Raw genomic sequence first — 23759 nt, 5'->3', positions numbered from 1 at the left:
CCCAGACAAATATTATCATTTATGTAGAAAGTTCCATGTATGTTGCTATGTTTGCAACTGACCTTTAATGAGTAAAATTCGTTTATCTGCTGCTAATACATCAACGGAACAATATTGTCCCATGATGCCCTGAGTGGATGGCTCCAGCTTTTTTTTTTTTTTTTTTGCAGTGTCAAACTACTGTTTTATCTATACTACTATTATAAAGAGAGAACTTTGAACCTTTGAGGCGGGTAAACTCTTGAACCACAGCGCCAATCCAAACACCCGATACATCGTTGTAATTGTCAGGGTCTGCAGATGGACATAGGCTATATAAAAAAATAAAATATACGTTCTTTAAAATATTTACGATTAAAAAAAAGTAGTCCCTTGGAAGTAGCGCCGGCCACGACGTGCGTGTTGACATCAGGAGCGCGGGGAGGAGCGGCGTACAGGAGCGCGAGAAGGAGCGGCGGACATGAGCGCGGGGAGGAGCGGCGGACAGGCAGGGAGGAGCTGTGAGGAGCGGCGGACAGGCGGTGAGGAGCGGCGGACAGGCGGTGAGGAGCGGCGGACAGGCGGTGAGGAGCGGCGGACAGGTGGGGAGGAACGGCGGACAGGCGGTGAGGAACGGTGAGGAGCGGCGAGGACCGGCGGACTAGCGGGGAGGAGCGGCGGCTGAGTAAGGTGAAGCGGCCCGTGTGGGGCTCATTGGGGGCCCTGAAAGTGGCGGGTGCGCTCCGGGGGACCCACGGACAACTTCGGGGCGGGCGGGGGCCCTGAAGCCTGAGACAACGTCGGGGCGGGCGGGGGCCCAGGAGCCTGATTGCTCCCGGACAACGTCGGGATGGGCTGCTAGTTTATTATACAATTCCACATAAACGTGCATTTAATTTACAATGGATTATTTATACCAGGACATATTGGGGGGAACCTGGAACTAACATAGCCTTGTGGGTAGACTCAGCCTGCTGATGACGTCACGTGCCGTTAACTCACTTTTGAGCACTTTGCACTCTTTTGCAGCAATATGAAATAAAAGGAATATCGCTTTTTGCTGTTTTTAGACTCGGAGGCTCTCGCCTTCCTTGGGGGCTGGGGGTGGGGGCTGGAGGGGCAGGTGGGGCCCGTTCCCTGGATCAATTTGTCCTGCTCCCCTGGGGCCCCACCGCCACAGCTGCTGAATGAAAGGCAAGCACACGCTGCGCCTTGTCACACACCTTAATTTCAATCACTTCTAGCGACGCCGCTGCTTCGAGGCGCCGGTTATTTTGGGGGGAGTGCACGCAGGGGCAGCCTTAGGTATGTGCAAGCTGTGCACCTGCACAGGGCTGCCAAACTCCAGGGGCTCCACGCCAATATAAATCCTTAATATAATAATCCTCTGAGGATGGATACATATTTGCGTGGCGGCCCCTGGCAGGGATTTGGCGGCCTCCGGCTCTCTTCCACTTCCAAACACCCTGACACCCCCATCTCAACTGGCCTCTGCGCTCCGCCCCGCCCGGACCCCCTCTTCCGGGGCCCCCTACCTACGCTCCCTGCCCAGGGCCGCAGTGAGCCTAGAGCCGCCCCTGGGGCACGGCAACATGCAGCTGACAACATCAAATGTGTATAGCATTTGGGAGCCTTGTTCTCCGATTTTCGTTATAGTTAGTAACAGGGTTGGAGCATTTCTAGAAATGAAAACTCTGGAGTAATTAGCTCAATATTAACGATCCACATTATTAAAGTCTTGCTTGCGTATTTGACAGGATTTCTCACCCGGAACGGCGCATACTATTTGTATATATAGAACTCTAACCTCTAGTATATGTAGTAGACCTTTGTACTTATTACCATTCCTATGTGATTTTAGAGTTTATCTGTTTGTATCTTTCCTTGGGTGACTTTACAACTTTTACATGTGAATTTTTTTCCTGTTTCTATCTCTTATGTAACTTCATGTAATCCAAAGTCCCTTTGAATCGCAACTGGTTCTTTTGTAAAGCGCTCTGACAGCTTTGGGTAATGTTCGCGCTATATAAAATCGCATTAAATAAATGTCTCAAGGGACGTCCTGTGGCTCTCCGATGCTGCCGCAAACCCGGACAGTCCATCCAGAGAGCACGCGCTCATGATCACGCACCTAAGATTATCCGGGAAATGCACTTGCATTTATGGCTTCTGAGAGCTATCTGCTCCATGCTCCCCCAGGCTTGCAGGGCACTGATCTGTGCTGTAGACTCTCAGTCATCGCCTATCGAATCCTGCAGCGCTCCGGCCGTCCTACGTCATCCTCCATGATACGGTCTTCCAAACTAAAATCTAGCGATGGAGCAAACACAATGCTGTGTGGCTCGTTCAACAAAACCAATTCTATAACTCGGGTTCAGAGCTACAGGACATGACGTAACACAATGGAGCGGAAAGAGGAAGGGAAGAGCAAAGCACAAGGGCAGAAAAGAAAAGAAAACATGGTGACAAGAGGGAAGGCAAACACAAGACCCATGTTAATGCCATATACTGGAGCTAAGGTTTAGGCCATCAAACTAACGCAAGACCCATCTTTTATGTCATATACTGGAGCTAAAGTTTAGGCCATCAAACTCACACAAGACCCATCTTTTATGCCATATACTGGAGCTAGTTTGGGCCATCAAACTACCGCAAGACCCATCTTTTATGCCATATACTGGAGCTAGTTTGGGCCATCAAACTACCGCAAGACCCATCTTTTATGTCATATACTGGAGCTAAGGTTTAGGCCATCAAACTCACACAAGACCCATCTTTTATGTCATATACTGGAGCTAAAGTTTAGGCTATCAAACTGATGCAAGACCCATCTTTTATGCCATATACTGGAGCTAAGGTTTAGGCTATCAAACTGATGCAAGACCCATCTTTTATGCCATATACTGGAGCTAAAGTTTAGGCCATCAAACTGACGCAAGACCCATCTTTTATGTCATATACTGGAGCTAATGTTTAGGTCATCAAACCAATGCAAGACCCATCTTCTATGCCATATACTGGAGCTAAGGTTTAGGCTATCAAACTGACGCAAGACCCATCTTTTATGCCATATACTGGAGCTAAAGTTTAGGCCATCAAACTAACGCAAGACCCATCTTTTATGTCATATACTGGAGCTAATGTTTAGGCCATCAAACCAATGCAAGACCCATCTTCTATGCCATATACTGGAGCTAAGGTTTAGGCCATCAAACTAACGCAAGACCCATCTTTTATGTCATATAGTGGAGCTAAAGTTTAGGCCATCAAACTGACGCAAGACCCATCTTTTATGCCATATACTGGAGCTAGTTTGGGCCATCAAACTAACTCAAGACCCATCTTTTATGCCATATACTGGAGCTGGTTTAGGCCATCAAACTGACGCAAGACCCATCTTTTATGCCATATACTGGAGCTAAGGTTTAGGCCATCAAACTCACACAAGACCCATCTTTTATGTCATATACTGGAGCTAAAGTTTAGGCCATCAAACTACCGCAAGACCCATCTTTTATGCCATATACTGGAGCTAAGGTTTAGGCTATCAAACTGATGCAAGACCCATCTTTTATGCCATATACTGGAGCTAAGGTTTAGGCTATCAAACTGACGCAAGACCCATCTTTTATGCCATATACTGGAGCTAAGGTTTAGGCTATCAAACTGACGCAAGACCCATCTTTTATGCCATATACTGGAGCTAAAGTTTAGGCCATCAAACTGACGCAAGACCCATCTTTTATGTCATATACTGGAGCTAATGTTTAGGCCATCAAACCAATGCAAGACCCATCTTCTATGCCATATACTGGAGCTAAGGTTTAGGCCATCAAACTAACGCAAGACCCATCTTTTATGTCATATACTGGAGCTAAAGTTTAGGCCATCAAACTGACGCAAGACCCATCTTTTATGCCATATACTGGAGCTAGTTTGGGCCATCAAACTAACTCAAGACCCATCTTTTATGCCATATACTGGAGCTGGTTTAGGCCATCAAACTGACGCAAGACCCATCTTTTATGCCATATACTGGAGCTAAGGTTTAGGCCATCAAACTGACGCAAGACCCATCTTTTATGCCATACACTCGAGCTAAGGTTTAGGCCATCAAACTCACACAAGACCCATCTTTTATGCCATATACTGGAGCTAAGGTTTAGGCCATCAAACTGACGCAAGACCCATCTTTTATGTCATATACTGGAGCTAAAGTTTAGGCCATCAAACTCACACAAGACCCATCTTTTATGCCATACACTGGAGCTAAGGTTTAGGCCATCAAACTCACACAAGACCCATCTTTTATGCCATATACTGGAGCTAAGGTTTAGGCCATCAAACTGACGCAAGACCCATCTTCTATGTCATATACTGGAGCTAAAGTTTAGGCCATCCAACTGACGCAAGACCCATCTTTTATGCCATATACTGGAGCTAAGGTTTAGGCCATCAAACTGACGCAAGACCCATCTTCTATGTCATATACTGGAGCTAAAGTTTAGGCCATCCAACTGACGCAAGACCCATCTTTTATGCCATATACTGGAGCTAAGGTTTAGGCCATCAAACTGACGCAAGACCCATCTTCTATGTCATATACTGGAGCTAAAGTTTAGGCCATCCAACAGACGCAAGACCCATCTTTTATGCCATATACTGGAGCTAAGGTTTAGGCCATCAAACTGACGTAAGACCCATCTTTTATGCCATACACTGGATCTAAGGTTCAGGCCATCAAACTCACACAAGACCCATCTTTTATGCCATACACTGGAGCTAAGGTTTAGGCCATCAAACTACCGCAAGACCCAACTTTTATGCCATATACTGGAGCTAACGTTTTGGCCATCCAACTAACGCAAGACCCATCTTTTATGCCATATACTGGAGCTAACCTTTAGGCCATCAAACTAACGCAAGACCCATCTTTTATGCCATATACTGGAGCTAAAGTTTAGGCCATCAAACTAACGCAAGACCCATCTTTTATGCCATATACTGGAGCTAAAGTTTAGGCCATCAAACTGACGCAAGACCCATCTTTTATGCCATATCCTGGAGCTTAAGTTTAGGCCATCAAACTGACGCAAGACCCATCTTTTATGTCATATACTGGAGCTAAAGTTTAGGCCATCAAACCAACGCAAGACCCATCTTCTATGCCATATACTGGAGCTAAGGTTTAGGCCATCAAACTAACGCAAGACCCATCTTTTATGCCATATACTGGAGCTAGTTTAGGCCATCAAACTGACGCAAGACCCATCTTTTATGCCATATACTGGAGCTAAGGTTTAGGCCATCAAACTCACACAAGACCTATCTTTTATGCCATATACTGAAGCTAAGGTTTAGGCCATCAAACTGACGCAAGACCCATCTTTTATGTCATATACTGGAGCTAAAGTTTTGGCCATCAAACTGAAGCAAGACCCATCTTTTATGCCATATACTGGAGCTAAGGTTTAGGCCATCAAACTACCGCAAGACCCATCTTTTATGTCATATAGTGGAGCTAAAGTTTAGGCCATCAAACTGACGCAAGACCCATCTTTTATGCCATATACTGGAGCTAGTTTGGGCCATCAAACTAACTCAAGACCCATCTTTTATGCCATATACTGGAGCTGGTTTAGGCCATCAAACTGACGCAAGACCCATCTTTTATGCCATATACTGGAGCTAAGGTTTAGGCCATCAAACTCACACAAGACCCATCTTTTATGTCATATACTGGAGCTAAAGTTTAGGCCATCAAACTACCGCAAGACCCATCTTTTATGCCATATACTGGAGCTAAGGTTTAGGCTATCAAACTGATGCAAGACCCATCTTTTATGCCATATACTGGAGCTAAGGTTTAGGCTATCAAACTGACGCAAGACCCATCTTTTATGCCATATACTGGAGCTAAGGTTTAGGCTATCAAACTGACGCAAGACCCATCTTTTATGCCATATACTGGAGCTAAAGTTTAGGCCATCAAACTGACGCAAGACCCATCTTTTATGTCATATACTGGAGCTAATGTTTAGGCCATCAAACCAATGCAAGACCCATCTTCTATGCCATATACTGGAGCTAAGGTTTAGGCCATCAAACTAACGCAAGACCCATCTTTTATGTCATATACTGGAGCTAAAGTTTAGGCCATCAAACTGACGCAAGACCCATCTTTCATGCCATATACTGGAGCTAGTTTGGGCCATCAAACTAACTCAAGACCCATCTTTTATGCCATATACTGGAGCTGGTTTAGGCCATCAAACTGACGCAAGACCCATCTTTTATGCCATATACTGGAGCTAAGGTTTAGGCCATCAAACTGACGCAAGACCCATCTTTTATGCCATACACTCGAGCTAAGGTTTAGGCCATCAAACTCACACAAGACCCATCTTTTATGCCATATACTGGAGCTAAGGTTTAGGCCATCAAACTGACGCAAGACCCATCTTTTATGTCATATACTGGAGCTAAAGTTTAGGCCATCAAACTCACACAAGACCCATCTTTTATGCCATACACTGGAGCTAAGGTTTAGGCCATCAAACTCACACAAGACCCATCTTTTATGCCATATACTGGAGCTAAGGTTTAGGCCATCAAACTGACGCAAGACCCATCTTCTATGTCATATACTGGAGCTAAAGTTTAGGCCATCCAACTGACGCAAGACCCATCTTTTATGCCATATACTGGAGCTAAGGTTTAGGCCATCAAACTGACGCAAGACCCATCTTCTATGTCATATACTGGAGCTAAAGTTTAGGCCATCCAACTGACGCAAGACCCATCTTTTATGCCATATACTGGAGCTAAGGTTTAGGCCATCAAACTGACGCAAGACCCATCTTCTATGTCATATACTGGAGCTAAAGTTTAGGCCATCCAACTGACGCAAGACCCATCTTTTATGCCATATACTGGAGCTAAGGTTTAGGCCATCAAACTGACGTAAGACCCATCTTTTATGCCATACACTGGATCTAAGGTTTAGGCCATCAAACTCACACAAGACCCATCTTTTATGCCATACACTGGAGCTAAGGTTTAGGCCATCAAACTACCGCAAGACCCAACTTTTATGCCATATACTGGAGCTAACGTTTTGGCCATCCAACTAACGCAAGACCCATCTTTTATGCCATATACTGGAGCTAACCTTTAGGCCATCAAACTAACGCAAGACCCATCTTTTATGCCATATACTGGAGCTAAAGTTTAGGCCATCAAACTAACGTAAGACCCATCTTTTATGTCATATACTGGAGCTAAAGTTTATGTCATCAAACTGACGCAAGACCCATCTTTTATGCCATATCCTGGAGCTTAAGTTTAGGCCATCAAACTGACGCAAGACCCATCTTTTATGTCATATACTGGAGCTAAAGTTTAGGCCATCAAACCAACGCAAGACCCATCTTCTATGCCATATACTGGAGCTAAGGTTTAGGCCATCAAACTAACGCAAGACCCATCTTTTATGCCATATACTGGAGCTAGTTTAGGCCATCAAACTAACGCAAGACCCATCTTTTATGTCATATACTGGAGCTAAGGTTTAGGCCATCAAACTCACACAAGACCTATCTTTTATGCCATATACTGAAGCTAAGGTTTAGGCCATCAAACTGACGCAAGACCCATCTTTTATGTCATATACTGGAGCTAAAGTTTTGGCCATCAAACTGAAGCAAGACCCATCTTTTATGCCATATACTGGAGCTAAGGTTTAGGCCATCAAACTACCGCAAGACCCATCTTTTATGCCATATACTGGAGCTAAAGGTTAGGCCATCAAACTCACACAAGACCCATCTTTTATGCCATACACTGGAGCTAGGGTTTAGGCCATCAAACTACTGCAAGACCCATCTTTTATGCCATATAATAGAGCTAAAGTTTAGGCCATCAAACTGAAGCAAGACCCATCTTTTATGCCATATACTGGAGCTAAGGTTTAGGCCATCAAACTGACGCCCAGAGTGACTTTTTGGTGAATTATGCCTATATTGCGTAGGCAGATTTACAATGTTTGCCAACGCAATCGCTGAGAATCCCCCATATTTTTGGCGACCAGCCAAGATGGCATCGATAGCTCCACCAGAGTGGTTATAACCCCAAGGAAAGAGCACGTACAGTAAACAGGCTTTTTGCTGGAAAATCAACCAAAGTCAATCTACTCCGAGGGAAATGCTGCTGGCAAATTTGCGCAGTGGCAATGGGGGCACACCGTCGGTACCCTCCCATGAGACTGAAAAACCACCATCATTTCCATGCCGGCCTTGAGGCCCAGGGTAAACTAGAAATATAAGCCTTGATATGCAACTGAGCAAAGTGGAAACCAAGGAAGGGAAAAAAGGACATTTGAAATAAGAAAACAGAATGCTGTTGGTTCCCCAGGACTTCTTCTTTCTCTCCAAATTTCTAAAAGTAAACGTCTTATGATAAACTACACACTTTTTAAAATATGTTCAGTAAGATTTTAAAACTAAGGGGCCGATTATGATGGCGGACGGACTCAAGTCCGCCCGCCATCGTAGTGGGGATCGGAACCGCCCGCCATGCATGCGGTGGTCGCGCACTCCAAATCAGGATACGACCACCACCATGGCAGTCCCATCTTGCAATTTAACATTGGGGCGGGTGCTGCTGACAGCAGCACCCGCTGTGGAAAATGACAATGTATATGTACATAAGCGGCGTACATTTGTGTTCACCATACCCCTCGCTGTAAGCAGAACGAATACCGCGAAGCATTGACCGCATCATCCCGCCAGCATAGGCCCATGCACGCACGTACACGACAGCCATTTTAGACACCAAGGCCTCTCTGCCCACTCCCGATAGCCAGCGTCTCTCTCTCCCCCCCTCACTCCCCAGCCTCGCAAGCATCCCCGACAGCCCCCGGTCTCTCATGCATAGGCCATAAAACCCTCTCCCTCTGCGCGACCCTGCTCTAAAAGTGACACCCCGCCTGACCGACACCCCCTGCATTCCTCCCAGGAACACCCTTCCCTTCTTCTGATGACCCCCCCCCGGCTACACCTGGCCTCCCGACCCGGTCCCAAGTCATAAAACAAAGCCTCATGGATGTACCCCTCTGGCCCCGCATAGCAAGGCGTGATACACCAACCGAAGTGCCCGATCTTATCGCCTGCCCAACCTTAGATCTGACCACCCCCTCTCGCCCTCGTGTCCTGTTGGAATGTCCGGCTACAAGATTACAATCACATGTTACATTTGGGAGGGGAAACGACATCCGAACGACTGGTATGGGAATAGGCCTGAAGCTGGGATTCCAAACACGCCTTTTCGTACTTCAAAGTGCCTTTATTGCAATAAGGAATGTTTTGTACATCATAAACCTGTGTATAAAAGACGAAGCCTCAGAGAAACTTGTTAGAGCACCTCTTGAAGACATTGTGCGTATGTCCGAAATGACAGGCTCTCCTCATGAGAAATAAATTAACTCTGTTCTTGCACTCCCGCTTCCAGCGCCCGTCTCTTTATTTGGTAACTGGTCAAAATGGGAACTAAGAGGCGTCGCGTGCCGGCAGCCTGGGCATCGGTTGTAAACTGGGCTGTTTTTCCTCAATTGGCGTCCCAACGCGGGGCCCATCAGCGACATAAGGTCCGGTAAGAGAGGTCCAGATGATGGGGTGAACATCTGAACGATTGGAGTATACCTGCCTTGAGAGGACCCTCGTCCGGCTGCCGATTGAATGAACTTCACCGATTCCGAACGGACCTCTCTCAAGTGACCTACTGTCCTGACTGGGATCCCACAGGAAAGCTGCGGTAAAAACATGGAGTAAGAGAACGATCGGGCGCTGGAAAGGGAAGGCGAAGAACTGTCCACACGGTCCGGTCCTGGTAAGGTTAAGTAGGACGTCTTTACGTCTGATTGGTAGGATGTAAATGTAAATGTAAATGTATTGCGACTTATATAGCGCACGTATCACCCGAAGGTATCAAGGCGCTTGCTTAGGGAACCCGTCCTGGTATTCCCCTGTGAGATACCCCGGCAGGGTATCCACAAGGTGAAAGCCAGGCATCTCGCCGCGAGGGGCCGTAGTGGAGATTAAGCAAGCTATTGCCCAGAGTCGCAGAGTGTGACCCCGTGTGTCGAGTAGGCACCGGAGCGAGAATTGTCGAGTCCGTGGAATTTTTGAGCCCGAGACCCGCCGAGGCGGGGAATCGAACCCTGGTCCACGACCGATCTCAGCTTCCGGGTCTGCCGCCTCTAACCACTGAGCCACGCTTCTCCACTAAGGATGGTTTTATCCATCTGATTGATTGATTGTTTATATTGTAAATGTAAATGTATGTAAATGTATTGCGACTTATATAGCACACGTATCACCCGAAGGCATCAAGGCGCTTGCTTAGGGAACCCGTCCTGGTATTCCCCTGTGAGATACCCCGGCAGGGTATCCACAAGGTGAAAGCCAGGCATCCCGCCGTGAGGGGCCGTAGTGGAGATTAAGCAAGCTATTGCCCAGAGTCGCAGAGTGTGACCCCGTGAGTCGAGTAGGCACCGGAGCGAGAATTGTCGAGTCCGTGGAATTGTTGCGCCCGAGACCCGCCGAGGCGGGGAATCGAACCCTGGTCCACGGCCGATCTCAGTTTCCGGGTCTGCCGCCTCTAACCACTGAGCCACGCTTCTCCACTGGAATATTGGAATCAGTATTCAAATACTGGTATTGTTCATTGATTGGTTCATTTAGCCTTGGTTGCTACTTGAAGTATTGGTTCTCTTTGAGACATTCTCTGTTTGCAAACAGCGACGAATAGGAACGTTCCTCTCTCTTTGCAAATAGTGAAGGATAGGTAATGCGGACTTTTGTCCCCCGTTGTAATCCGTCATGCCTATTTTTCTCCCCACTGATTGATTGGTTTCTCTGTTGCTCTTTGAGACATTCGCTGTCTACAAACAGAGAAGAATAGGAATATTCTGTCTCCCTTTGCAGATAGCGAAGGGTAGGTAATGCAGACTTTTGTCCCCATTGTAATCCGTCATGCCTATCTTTCTCCCCACTGATTGTTTGTTATCGATTTTTATCGATTATCGCTCTTTTGAGATATTCCCTGTCTACAAACAGAGAAGAATAGGAATATTCTGTCTCCCTTTGCAGATAGCGAAGGATAGGTAATGCGGACTTTTGTCCCCCGTTGTAATCCGTCATGCCTGTTTTTCTCCCCACTGATTGATTGATTGTCTGGACATTTATTGTTCAAGGAATAGTTCTTTTGAGGTATTCTCTGTTTGCAAATAACGTGGAATAGAAATTTTCTGTCTAGTCTTTGCAAGTAGTGAAGGGTAGGTAATGCGGACCTTTGTCCCCCGTTGTAATCTGTCATGCCTATCCACTCCCCACTGATTGATAAACCAGTTCCACCCGGACCATTTATTAGAGGAAGATCATCTGGCTCAACCGGAGGGCGCCCCTAATAAAAAGGACATACTTAAAATACGAAGCGATCACCGTATCCTGTTAACAGAAACTTTAGCACGAAACGCACTAGAAAAGGAAGGAAAAAGAAATCGAACAAAATCAGTAGGCCACTGATGAGTTTTTTTTTACTTCGCTAGAAATAAGAAACGTTAGAAATAGCCCGCAATAAGAAACATGAAAGTGGTGAGAGAAGCCAAGCTTGACATCACGGCAGCCACGAGGTAGCTAGGCTCCACCGCCCCTCACTGCTCCAAACATGTCTGTCCCACCGCCCGCCACGCCCAATAGCGGTAACATAAGATAGATACAAGTCAGCAGATACCTACCCCCATTCCGGAAGCTCCCGAAGTGCAACAGGTCCACGGGTACGCCCATCCGGAAGACGAAGCCTCGACACGTGCAGGGCGGGGCCCGACTGGCCGCCATCGGCCGGAGAGGTCGTGGGGAGGATGGCCCGGGATGTAATGGTCTTCCCATCCTCCTCTTCTGACGCCTTGCAGGCCACGGGGGGGGATGTCTTGCTTATGCCTCCGACCCCCCCCCCTCTCTCATCGCCTGGTCCGGCCACCACGAATGTCAAGCACCAGAAGACGGCGTGGGGTGCACTGGGAGGGAGAGGCGGCGGGGACGAGCCTCTCCCACCTCCCCAGGTGGAGGCCCCTCAGCTGCACCCCCAACGCTCCACTCACCCGACAAGGGTTCGTCCACTGTTGTGGTGCAACGCCACGCCCGACAGGCTGGAGTCCATCTGCCCTTGCGATCCAACGACTGCCGGTTGCCGCAGAACTCGTAAAATGACGGTCGACTCTGCAAGATTGGACCTGGCATGCAAGGATGGCCTGGTCGCTTGTCAGCTAGACAATGAGCCCCCCCCCCTGTCCAAAAGCGTTCTCCTCAGCTTTGAAGATTCTATGAGAGCCGCAGGGGCCCCCGACTCCCGCGGGCCCCCCGATGGGGAATGACTGCCATGATTGCCCGCGGAACGATCAAGACGTAGCCACGAGACGTCGGCGCTCTCATGCTGGCGCCAGCCTCAGTTTGAATGACCAAAATCCTGCAGACTACCAATTTGATCAGTTCCGGTGGAACCCCAGTATGACCCGGTAGGAAAGATTGTTGCCTTCCTCCCCCCTTTGACTGATGGTTCATATCGCCGGTCCCTTCTGTTGCCCTTTAACGAAACTTTTGGACTGCCGAACGAGACTCTGGTCCAACCACGAGTTGGTGGAGACATTTTGACTATACTTGGACCTGCCTGACCTCACCCAAAATGGCGCAGGTACAAATGAAACTCGCAACTCCCTGTTGTGTTCCGGTTGCTCAGCCTTGATATCATGAGATATGTATGCAGTTTTTTTGAAGCGCATGGAGGGAGGGGATGAGTACTGATTGAACACTTGGACGATGAATTGATATTAAGTTCTGACGCGTCATTGATTACCGTATTATTGAAAGTTCGAATTTTCGACACTTATGGTACTTACCCAAAATGAATTTTCGATATGATTTTATTGCACTTGTCGCACCCTTATGAAATCAACGGTCACCGACTCCGTTCAAATAAATATCCCCTCATGTACAGTTCCAGTCTGCTCCGTGGCTGGCCCACGTGGTTGTAGACCCGTATTTGTGCACCAACATTTTTAAATAAAGGTTTTGTGAAAAGCAAACATAGTTGCAGCGCTTAAATTGGTAAGTTTCGAATAAATGGCCACTGTTTCCGATATAAGTAAAATACAGGTAAAATGAAGCAACTCGATTACTTAAAGGTTAAAAAGCAAAAGTACACAGAAATATGGCAAATGTGAATGGTCCAGGTTTGTTGTGTATATGTTTTTTATTATTATATTTTTATTTTTGTGCAACGTAAAGCAATCGATAAAGGTCCCGGTATTTAGCCTTTACCTTATGTGCCACATGTATCAGGGAAGTTGTTTCAGATGCCCCTAAGCCACTCCGAAGGAATGCCACCTAGCCCCTCTAGTCTCCGTGCCTAGTGAACAAAAACAACCCTGTACCACTGTAGACCATCCCTCCTCCTCGAAGGAGAGCACGAGTTCACCCCCCACTTTACACTGACTGCCCTTTGTTTTGACCCTTCCCTACACACGATCCGTAATACCACACTTGGCGATCTATGCAATACACAGTCCATCAAAGATTATCTCTCCCGCACTACCGGTCCCCCTGGGCTTAAACGCCGAGATGAAAGGTACTGCATCCCGCGGAAATAGGTCGAGTATGTGGTAAGTAAAAGCATTTTCGGGTTTATGCGCGCTGATGTGTTTTAAAACGCTGCCCCCTCCCCTTCTTTTTCCCTTCTTTTCTGCAGGTCACGTCGGAGCGTCGACTAAAGTATGGAGAAGACCTAAGCAACACTTCATGGTTCCGCACGGAAAAATTGGAGATTGTCTATGGGGACTGCCCCTGAGAACGTGACGAATTTGTGTTATATGAATGCACGCGTGTATGCCCTGATGTGTATAGCTCGACTGAATACGCGTTGCACACGTTTGGATTGATAAGAGAAATGTTTTATGTATGACTTAAGTGATGATCGAACGGCCGATGGAATGGGGAAAAGGGGTCTGAACATGGTGCCTATACACGACGAACAAACAAAGATATAGCACTCCCTTACTTAGAAACGACTGTCTCTCTCTCTCTGAACCCAGCGACTGGGAGGGTGGCCTGAAGCAGAAACTTGACGGGTTATTGCAGTATGACAAAATATGACTCCAACCGGCATCCCAAATAATGCAACCAAGATTGACGTGCACCCATGAGTAAATTCATACGATAACTAAATAGGGAAAGGTTCAGGAATATCCCAGGGTGAGGTTTACCCGAGTACACTCCTCTTGGAAGACTAGGAAAATTGTCAATGTTTAAGATTTACCACCTCCCCCTTGCACCCTCATAGACATGAAACTCAAAGCTGCCCCATTTTTCTCCCGACTGACACCCTCCGTTGCCTCAACTTGGATACCCACTCGCTAAAAATGATTCGAAGATCCCACCGTGAGTATTAGCTCGACCAGGTTAGTTCCCGAACAATTGACAAAGGTGTAAGTATTTGCAACCGAGGCCACCAGCAAAGGCAGCCAGATGAATTAAGTAGGATACTAAGGATGCGCAGCATGCAGGAAGAAATCTTTTTGGCCAAGTACTGTTCTATGTTTGTCTTGGATTTTTGTATATAATATATGTACTATCCCCCCCCGCCTGAATTCATGTGTACGTAATGTATGGATCTTCGTCGTCCCTCAGCCTGTGTTTCTATATAACTTGACCCCTGCTGTTCTGTGTTGTGTGCAAATTAAATGGCCTATTATTGTACACGTTTCTCTCTCTCTCTCTCTCTCCATGTCGTACGTGTACCGAATAGTTCGTTTAAAATGCGGACAACTCTCTCTCTCTCTGAGGGTCCCCCTGTTCTCGCTTCCTTTGTGTGGTAACGTTGTGCCCCGCCGGCACAAGCCTAATTGGTTTTTTAACACAAAGGTGTTCGGCAAAATTGACAGAAACTAAAACAATTGTAAATTGCCATATTACTACCTCTCCTTTCTGTAAAATGATGAAACTTGAATTGGCTAAGAAGGAAAGGACAGGTAAGACGACTGATGTCCCCTGATCTGGCCCTTCTTTATAGGGGGACTATATGTCAGTGGCCTTCTGTTCTCAGTTCGTTGGAAACACAATCCCCAATGCCCAGATCTCCCCACCTCTCTGCACCCAAGTACGGATGTCCAAAGCATCCTCGTTTCTCCCGATTGACCCCAGCTCGATATCCCGAAGTATAACTGATGACCCTGATTAACTGTTGCTCCCCGAGAAAAGAATGTTTAGCCTCTGTCCCTCTCTCATGATAATAGAAGATTGCCAGGGCTTGGGTTATGAAGACGAGTCTCTACCGTAGGATCCGATTTCGAGTTTGATGAGATACGCAGTTGATAAGAGTCTGATTTCTCTCCATATACATCATGAATGAACGCCAAAATAGACTTAGTACAAACTCAGTGGAAATGCCCACGTACATACTCCATAGTGATAACTTCTGACCGTGACCGATGAACGTATCCCCAACTACTTAAGATTGGGGGCGGAATTGAAATGTATAAATGTCTTCTCCTGCCAGTTCTCTAAAGCTTGTTTGGTACCCATTCAAAGATACACAATCACCGGAGGAGAGGGGCCGGACGTGACGCACAGCCCAGCCGCAGATCATGAAGCACATGTGACCTCGACCAAAGGTGGAGCCGCAGAGCAACGAGACGCGGGACGAGGCACCATCCTCAAACGCAGGAAATGAAAAGATGTAGGGCTGCTTCGAAGCCCTCTGCTTGCTGACCCATGCGTGCCAGAAGTCCCCGCCCCTTTTAGCCCGATCGATGGGCCTGCCTGCTCGTTATCCTTTGCTCCCTTGGTCTGTCTCAAAGATCTGATCCCACTCCGCCCTCTCTTCCCTCGATTATCCAACAAACCCTCCTTTTCCTTTTTCACATGGATTTTGACTCAGAGAAGAAGAACAGCATTTAGGTAGAATAGGGTTTGCCACGGAAGGAGAAAGAAATGCAGGTGCCCAGCATGAGGCACCCTTGAAAAGATTAGTTAGAAAACAGGACTGTGGTCTAACAGCAGAGGACAGATCGCACCCTGCAACGTGTAAGGATTGATCCGAGGTGGACCTATAGCTCCACCGCCGGTGCTCAACAGCGCCAACGGAAGAAAACAAACTACCAGAGCCTACCAGTGATGGCTCGCTGCTAAAAAGACACTGTGGCGAAGACTCCCCCCCTTTTTCCGAACTTTCTACCCCCCCCCCCTCAGACTACTTGCTTGTATTGAACTGAATTCCTCCCTCAACCACTTTGTATTGCTTTCAAAATGTTTCATCGGTCATTTTTAACTGTACATTGATATCGCCGGAGAGAGAGCCAGAACATGGTTCCATAATGTGCCGGAACATTTCCTTGATTGACTCCGACTGAGTTGTATACCGTTCTCTAGACTCGTATATATATCACGACAAATGTAAATTCGTATGTATTGCACTTCGTCTATCGCATCGACTGCACATGGTTATATGCAATAAGCCAGTATTGACAATGCTATTTCATTGACCACACATGGCTATATGTACACCCCGTCAGTTATGATAAACACGGAAATGAACTAACTTATGTTAAAAAGCGGCGACTGTGGAAAATGACAATGTATATGTACATAAGCGGCGTTCATTTGTGTTCACCATACCCCTCGCTGTAAGCAGAACGAATACCGCGAAGCATTGACCGCATCATCCCGCCAGCATAGGCCCATGCACGCACGTACACGACAGCCATTTTAGACACCAAGGCCTCTCTGCCCACTCCCGATAGCCAGCGTCTCTCTCTCCCCCCCCTCACTCCCCAGCCTCGCAAGCATCCCCGACAGCCCCCGGTCTCTCATGCATAGGCCATAAAACCCTCTCCCTCTGCGCGACCCTGCTCTAAAAGTGACACCCCGCCTGACCGACACCCCCTGCATTCCTCCCAGGAACACCCTTCCCTTCTTCTGATGACCCCCCCCCGGCTACACCTGGCCTCCCGACCCGGTCCTAAGTCATAAAACAAAGCCTCATGGATGTACCCCCCCTGGCCCCGCATAGCAAGGCGTGATACACCAACCGAAGTGCCCGATCTTATCGCCTGCCCGACCTTAGATCTGACCACCCCCTCTCGCCCTCGTGTCCTGTTGGAATGTCCGGCTACAAGATTACAATCACATGTTACATTTGGGAGGGGAAACGACATCCGAACGACTGGTATGGGAATAGGCCTGAAGCTGGGATTCCAAACACGCCTTTTCGTACTTCAAAGTGCCTTTATTGCAATAAGGAATGTTTTGTACATCATAAACCTGTGTATAAAAGACGAAGCCTCAGAGAAACTTGTTAGAGCACCTCTTGAAGACATTGTGCGTATGTCCGAAATGACAGGCTCTCCTCATGAGAAATAAATTAACTCTGTTCTTGCACTCCCGCTTCCAGCGCCCGTCTCTTTATTTGGTAACTGGTCAAAATGGGAACTAAGAGGCGTCGCGTGCCGGCAGCCTGGGCATCGGTTGTAAACTGGGCTGTTTTTCCTCACCGCCGCAATGTTAAAAATGCATGTGGTGCATTTCACTGCACTACGTGGCAGACACCACACGGTGCCTGCCACATGGTGCAGTCCCCAGTGCAGCAACACCTCCCCCAAACACAAGGGGAGCCCGCAACGGGCCCCCAAACCAATACCCGCCAGCCTTTTCCAGGGCGTTTTCACCACCATGGAAAGGCAGGCTGAAGCCAGCATCGTAATTTGGCGGACGGTGCATTCTAGGCACCACCACCATTTTTTGGATGCAGACCACTCCGCCAGGCAATCAGAATGATTGCCTGTGGCGGTTCCGTGGCCAGCGGTCTTTGCGCCCGCCACGGTTGCGGTTTGATCCGCCCGCCATCCTAATCTGGCGGGCAGTGAATCCACGTTTGATGGCGGAGGGCTCGCCACCACACGGCTGGCGGGCCTTCCGCCCTCATAATGAGCCCCTAAGATCTCTAAAAGAACAAGTCACCAACAGGCACATTCATACTTAAAACTCGAATTACATTTCTCAATGACCAAATGAAATGCATTTTTTCTTGTACATTGTTTTAAAATGTCTTAAACTCAATTGAGAGACCTACCTGCACTGTAATCATTATGTGTGATGATGTAAAGTTCGTGTCCAAGCTGGGCTTCCTCATTTATATCACGATAGGTTTTGGGAGGATTTATAATCTCTTTTACAGATTCCCCTGAAAAACAAACAAATATATGTTTTTGTTTTTTTAAATAGATGAACAAAGGAAGTTTTTTTACAGTGTTTATGTGTAGCATTTCAATTGCAAATGTCCATCTGCATTTCCATTCTTTGCAGATGGACAATGCACCTTCATTTGTCATTCTCCACTTCTGGGACACTATTTGACCGCGAACTGGATCTTGCATTTCTTGCATTTCTTCATCATCTATTCTCTATTCGCCAGTAGGTACTAATGCTATTGGTTCATGGGCCATGCCAGCAACACACTGAAGATCCTGGGTTTGCTTTTGAATCCATCCCAGGTGCACTCACCCACTACAGCTGAAACAAGCTTATCCAATATACTGCCAGCAGATCCCTTCAATCTACTAATTTTCACAGTTAACCCCCTTCCTTCCACCTATGTCAGCAGGGGAGACGAAGACTCTTGAGCAAACTTTCTATACCAACACTGGAAACACTGCAGTCCACCACTCAAATGAAACTTCAGGCACCCAACTGTGTAATATGTCCTGTACAACCACAATGTACCCGTGTTCTTGGAATTTCAGTGGTCATCGTAACCCAAGATGTGCAAAGCACCTTCCGACAATTACATTCACAGCACTCGCCATCTAAAATATATGTCTCATCCAACCACACCTCTTCCTTCCTGCATCGGTATGCTTGTGGACGTGGCCAGTGGTCACCAAAACCAATGCACAAGTCACTGTAGTGGGCAGCTCTGAATTATGCTGCTGTGAGCAACAGGGTTAAATGCCTAAACAGCCTAGCTGGGATAACTAAAGAGGAAGGGAGGGTGACCCAGATGAACCATATGCATGATGGTACTGCTTGTTTCCTCTCTGCTATGAAACTTCACATGCCCTAGGTCACCATATAAGAATACAGGACAAGGTGGCTTGTGGCATGGGGAATGGTTCAGCAAATATAAAATGGTTTCCAATCGGGGAACAGAGGTGATACCAAATTAATGAATGAATGAATTAGTACATACTTATATAGCGCATGGCTACCCGGATGCATCCCAGCGCTTTTAGACCCAGAGCAGGACGACACCACTCAATGAAACAGGAAGGTCTTCAACCGCTTCCTAAAAGCAAGATGGTTGGGTTCAAGCCGAATATTCTCGGGGAGTTGGTTCCAACATTTAGCTGCATTAAATGCGAACCGTCGGCCACCCCTACGTGACCGCTTGACCCCAGGGACTGTAAGCAGATTAAGATGGTTAGATCTTAAGACTCTGGAAGATTGGTAATGGCAGAACAAAGGGCGCAGGATGACCGGTCCGTTGTTAGTTATTGACTTATGAGCCATACACATGGCTTTAAACCGGACCCTTTCCTGCACCGGAAGTGTTAGACCTGTCTGGCCCTTTGCCTAGTCCCTCCAATTTATTATTTTTTTTGTCCCCTTTTTGCCCCTCATGACTTTATATATTTTGTGTCTACTAAATTTTTATGGTGTTGGTCTGGGGAATAGGTGCTTTTTCACCTTCATAATCCTTCACCTCAGGCCTAAATGCCTTTCCTGACAGGAGTTTCCTTGGAGTCACAAAATGGTGGCTCCCAACTGACACAACTGACATACCTGGGACCTGACCCATAGGATAGAGTAGGGCATTCCAGAACCTTCTGGTCCCTTCTGGACCTCTGAGGGTCAGCCTATAAAAGGCGGAATGCTGGGCAGCCATTTTGTCTTGTTAGTGAGGAGCAGCTGGAGTATAGGTCAAGGGTCTGGAAAGGGGTAGGATCTTCACAGGGTAACTTACCTCTCAAGGGTTGGCCCTCTTAGGATTCACCCCCCCCCCTCCACCTCTGTAGGTCTGACCCAGTTAGTTCCATCCTGCTGACCCTGGACAGGGGGACCCAAGCCCAGGAGGGTGTGAGGCGTAGAACCAAGTCTTCACCCATCCTTGTCCAGTATGAAGGGATAGAACAGTTTGCAGGAGATAGAGGGTTGGAGCCTTGGGGTGTGGAACTTTACCCCTGATCCGTTCCTCCTTTGTGTCAGTGGGACCGTGGATTGACTGTGTAAAACCGGGACCCCATTGCTTGTAGGAGAAAGCACAGCCAGAGAAATCTCCTCTCACCTGTGGAAGCTGAGGTGGGAGAACAGGCGCTGCGGCGAAGGTAGTGTGAAGCGGAGCATTGTGTTGACTGAATTCTGGCAGCGCGCTTCTGCACAGACTCTCGGCGGTGATCTCTGTCCTGACAGGAGGGGCCTAGGACCGAGCAGGCCCAGAGGTGAGCCACTTCCTGTGTCGTCGAGGGGAGCAGCCGCCGTTTTGAGCCGCTACTCTCCCGCGCGTGCGCAGGAGCGCTGCCGGGGAGAGAGGTGTCCGGGGCGGACCGAGGCGGGGAGCGGGCCCTGCACTGAGCGTGAATCTAGCGCGAACTCCTCACGGGGCTGGCAGGTGCGATCTGGAAACCAGCCCGAGGTTTTACTGGCTTTTACTGGCTCAAGTAAGGAGAGTGGGGAAATTGCGTTGGGCCTAGACCTTCCCCCCCTTTTTTCATCCAGCAAAGTGACTAGAGGCGCCGGAACTCGGTGTAAAAGTTCGGTTCTGGTATCCCAAAGGATTCCCTTCACAGAACTCAAAAGAGGCAGAGTAAGAGAAGGTTTCAGAATTGAGAAAGGCCAACTGAGGAACACTACTAACCTTGCTGGGGAGCAGCCTGGGTAGAATGCCTGTTGTTTCTTAGAGGATTGTCAAATCGAACTTGTTAAATCTAAGGCTCACTCAATAGATATTGTGTTCTTCTGCTAAAAACCTGATATGGGAAAGTGGTCCTAACAAATCTGTTTACTCCTATCTATAGAGAGTTCAGCCACAGGAAACCGTCTGACAGAGAATCCATTGGGGGGAAGGAGGGAATTGCAGTGATGCTGTAAGAGTTGGCTATGTTAACCTTGTAACCCCATAAATAAGGTACCTGGTGACTGATAAGAGAGTAGTTCCTATGAATGTTTCAATGCTGTAGACTTAAACACTGCTGAAGTGGGTTCTCCTGATGTTATCAGATTTGTGGGTGGAAATGATAAGAATTGCGTAGTGTAACTATTTGTAAACTACTAAATAAGGAGAGTACTGGTGTAAAAGTGATAAAGAAGAAGAAACTTATTTTTATAAAACAATTCGTATTTTTACACAAAGATTGGTGTAGCGTCATTTTTGAGTGGAATTGCATTAAATTACTGCTGGGTGGTTTGCAACCTTTACAAATGTGCCTTCATTAGAGATTGTCTTACCCTAGGCCAGGCTACCCTAAGTGACCTGACAACATTAGGTTCCAACATATTGGTGTCTAGCGGTGGGATCTGGACTGTGGTTGTGACTACTCTGCAGTAACTAAGTGTAATCCACTAACCTACACCTGGAGTTTTCTCCTGGCGGCCTTCCTAATTTTTACTTTTGCTTTTTCCAAATTTATTCCTGGTTTGTGGGGTGGAGGTAGCTTCAGGTTGCCCTTGCAACTCTTTTCTTTTTGTGTGTTTAACCTTGTGTTGCCTTTTGCAAAATGGAATTTGCACTGGAAAAACTGGACACTTATTCATTGGCCCAGCTAAAAGATTTCTGTCAACAAATGGGAGTGTTCTTTAAGCGTGGTGCCAAGAAGGGGGAACTCCAGACCAGTTTGAGGGATTGGGTGGAAGCGCGCAGTGAAGAGAAGGAGGAGGATGGGGAGACATACCGGGGCACGGTCATAGGGGTAGAGGGATTGTTCCATCCAGAGGTGGGAAACCTACTCCCCGAACCAATGACCTCTTCTAGGAGGGGCAGTAGTGTCTCCGGGGGAAGCTTGACCCAAGCGGAGCTCACAGACAGGAGGGAAAAAGGAAGCTGAAGTGGGAGTTAGCCAGATTAGAACAGGAGAAGGAAGAGCGGAGAATGGCTCATGAATTCAAACTAAAAGAGTTAGAACTCCAGGCCCTGCAACGGGGACCCTTTCCAACTCCAAATGGTGGCAGCGAAACCAGAGAACCAACCAGGGAGTCCAGACCCTACCTGCCTAAGGATATAATTGCCAGCTATAGTCAGGGGGATGATATAGCCAAATGGCTGGCTGCCTATGAGGTCTCTTTAAGAGCCCATGGGATCCAGGAAAAACACTGGGGGGGTGGGTTGTATAAGTATATGCCTCCCACTGGTCGAGACACCTTGTTAGCTTTAGAGCCAGAGGAGCAGACTAACTACCCCACCATGAAGTTAGCATTGATCAGGAAGTTTGGGCTAACCCCAGAAAAGTATCGCCAGAAGTTCAGGGGGAGCCACAAGTTAAGCACCCAGAACTGGGTGGACTTTCTAGATTATGCAAGGAAGGCATTGGAGGGCTGGGTACAGGGCAGTGAGGTGAAGGATTATGAGGGGTTGTATGATCTTTTTTTGAAAGAGCATCTACTCGAGAAATGTTTTCCCGAGCTGCGCCAACACCTGGTGGACAGCAAGCTGACTAACCCCCGGAAGCTTGCAGAGGAGGCGGACATCTGGGCAAGTACCCGGGTGTCCTCAAAGGGGACTGGAGGGGATTCCCAAAAGGCCGGACAGGGCGCCCCTCAGAAGCAGGAGGGGGGAGATAAAAAGCGGGAGTTCTCTAAAGGTCCCCAAAACAGTTTCCAGGGAAAGGGAACAGGTTTCACCCCTAAGGCTAACCCGCCCAGAAACCCTCATCCTGGCCAAAGCCAGCAGCCAAGGGTTGTCCACTGTTTTGAGTGTGGTGGTGTTGGACACTATAAGGGAGATGTCAGATGCCCAAAGAGACCACCCCCTCCCACCGGAGGAAAAGCCCCGGTAGTAGCTAGTGTAGATCTTGGGGAGGAGTTGCCCTTAGATAAGGGGGGTGAGTGGGCGGGTGTCACCTTAGTGTCCCTGGGAGAACGGGAGATGGTTCCTAAGATCCAGGTGCCCCCAAATACTGTTAAGTATGGACAATGGATCACCATCAATGGCCAGAGAGGGGAGGCTCTGAGAGATACAGGAGCCAGTATGACTATGGTGAGAAGTCAGCTGGTGTCTCCAGAGCAGGTGGTTCCCAATGTACTCCACCCCGCCGCGATGGCTGACGGCAGAATGGGCCACTATCCCGTGGCTGAGGTTCCCTTTGAGTGGGAAGGGGTTGCAGGTTCACTTCGAGTTGCCGTAAGCCCTGCCGTGCCAGTTGATTGTCTGCTGGGGAACGATATGGAGCATAATGCTTGGAGAGAGGTGGAATACCGGACGCATTCTGCGATGCTGGGTACACCTGACTGGGCCTGTGTAAGCACAAGGTCTGCGACTGCCCGGAGAGGGAGTTCGCCTGGGTTGGAGCCTGGAACAATGGCCCAACTTGTTGCCAAAAAGGAACAGACCCGAAGACAGGAGAAGCCTGCTTCGGCCTCCACACCCCATGTGACAGATCGGCCGCCTGCGGTGGTGGACCAGGAGTCCGTGGAGGGGGAAGTAGTTTCTCTGGAGGACCTGCCCATCCCTGCTGAGTGGCATGT

General features: G+C 47.9%; 1 protein-coding gene across 2 annotated transcripts in view; it reads right to left on the bottom strand.

Moving 5' to 3' along the window:
- EFHB (EF-hand domain family member B) overlaps positions 1–23759 on the bottom strand; it is a 250589-nt gene that overhangs the window by 133067 nt on the left and 93763 nt on the right. For both annotated transcript variants that reach the window (XM_078663999.1, XM_078664000.1), the window contains one exon: positions 18157–18267. In XM_078663999.1, coding sequence (XP_078520125.1) covers positions 18157–18267 — 111 coding nt within the window. The remainder of the gene's footprint in view (positions 1–18156; positions 18268–23759) is intronic.

This window comes from Lissotriton helveticus, chromosome 10 (genome assembly GCF_964261635.1).
Source record: "Lissotriton helveticus chromosome 10, aLisHel1.1, whole genome shotgun sequence".
NCBI lineage: Eukaryota > Metazoa > Chordata > Amphibia > Caudata > Salamandridae > Lissotriton > Lissotriton helveticus.
This window is presented reverse-complemented; position numbering and strand designations above follow the sequence as displayed.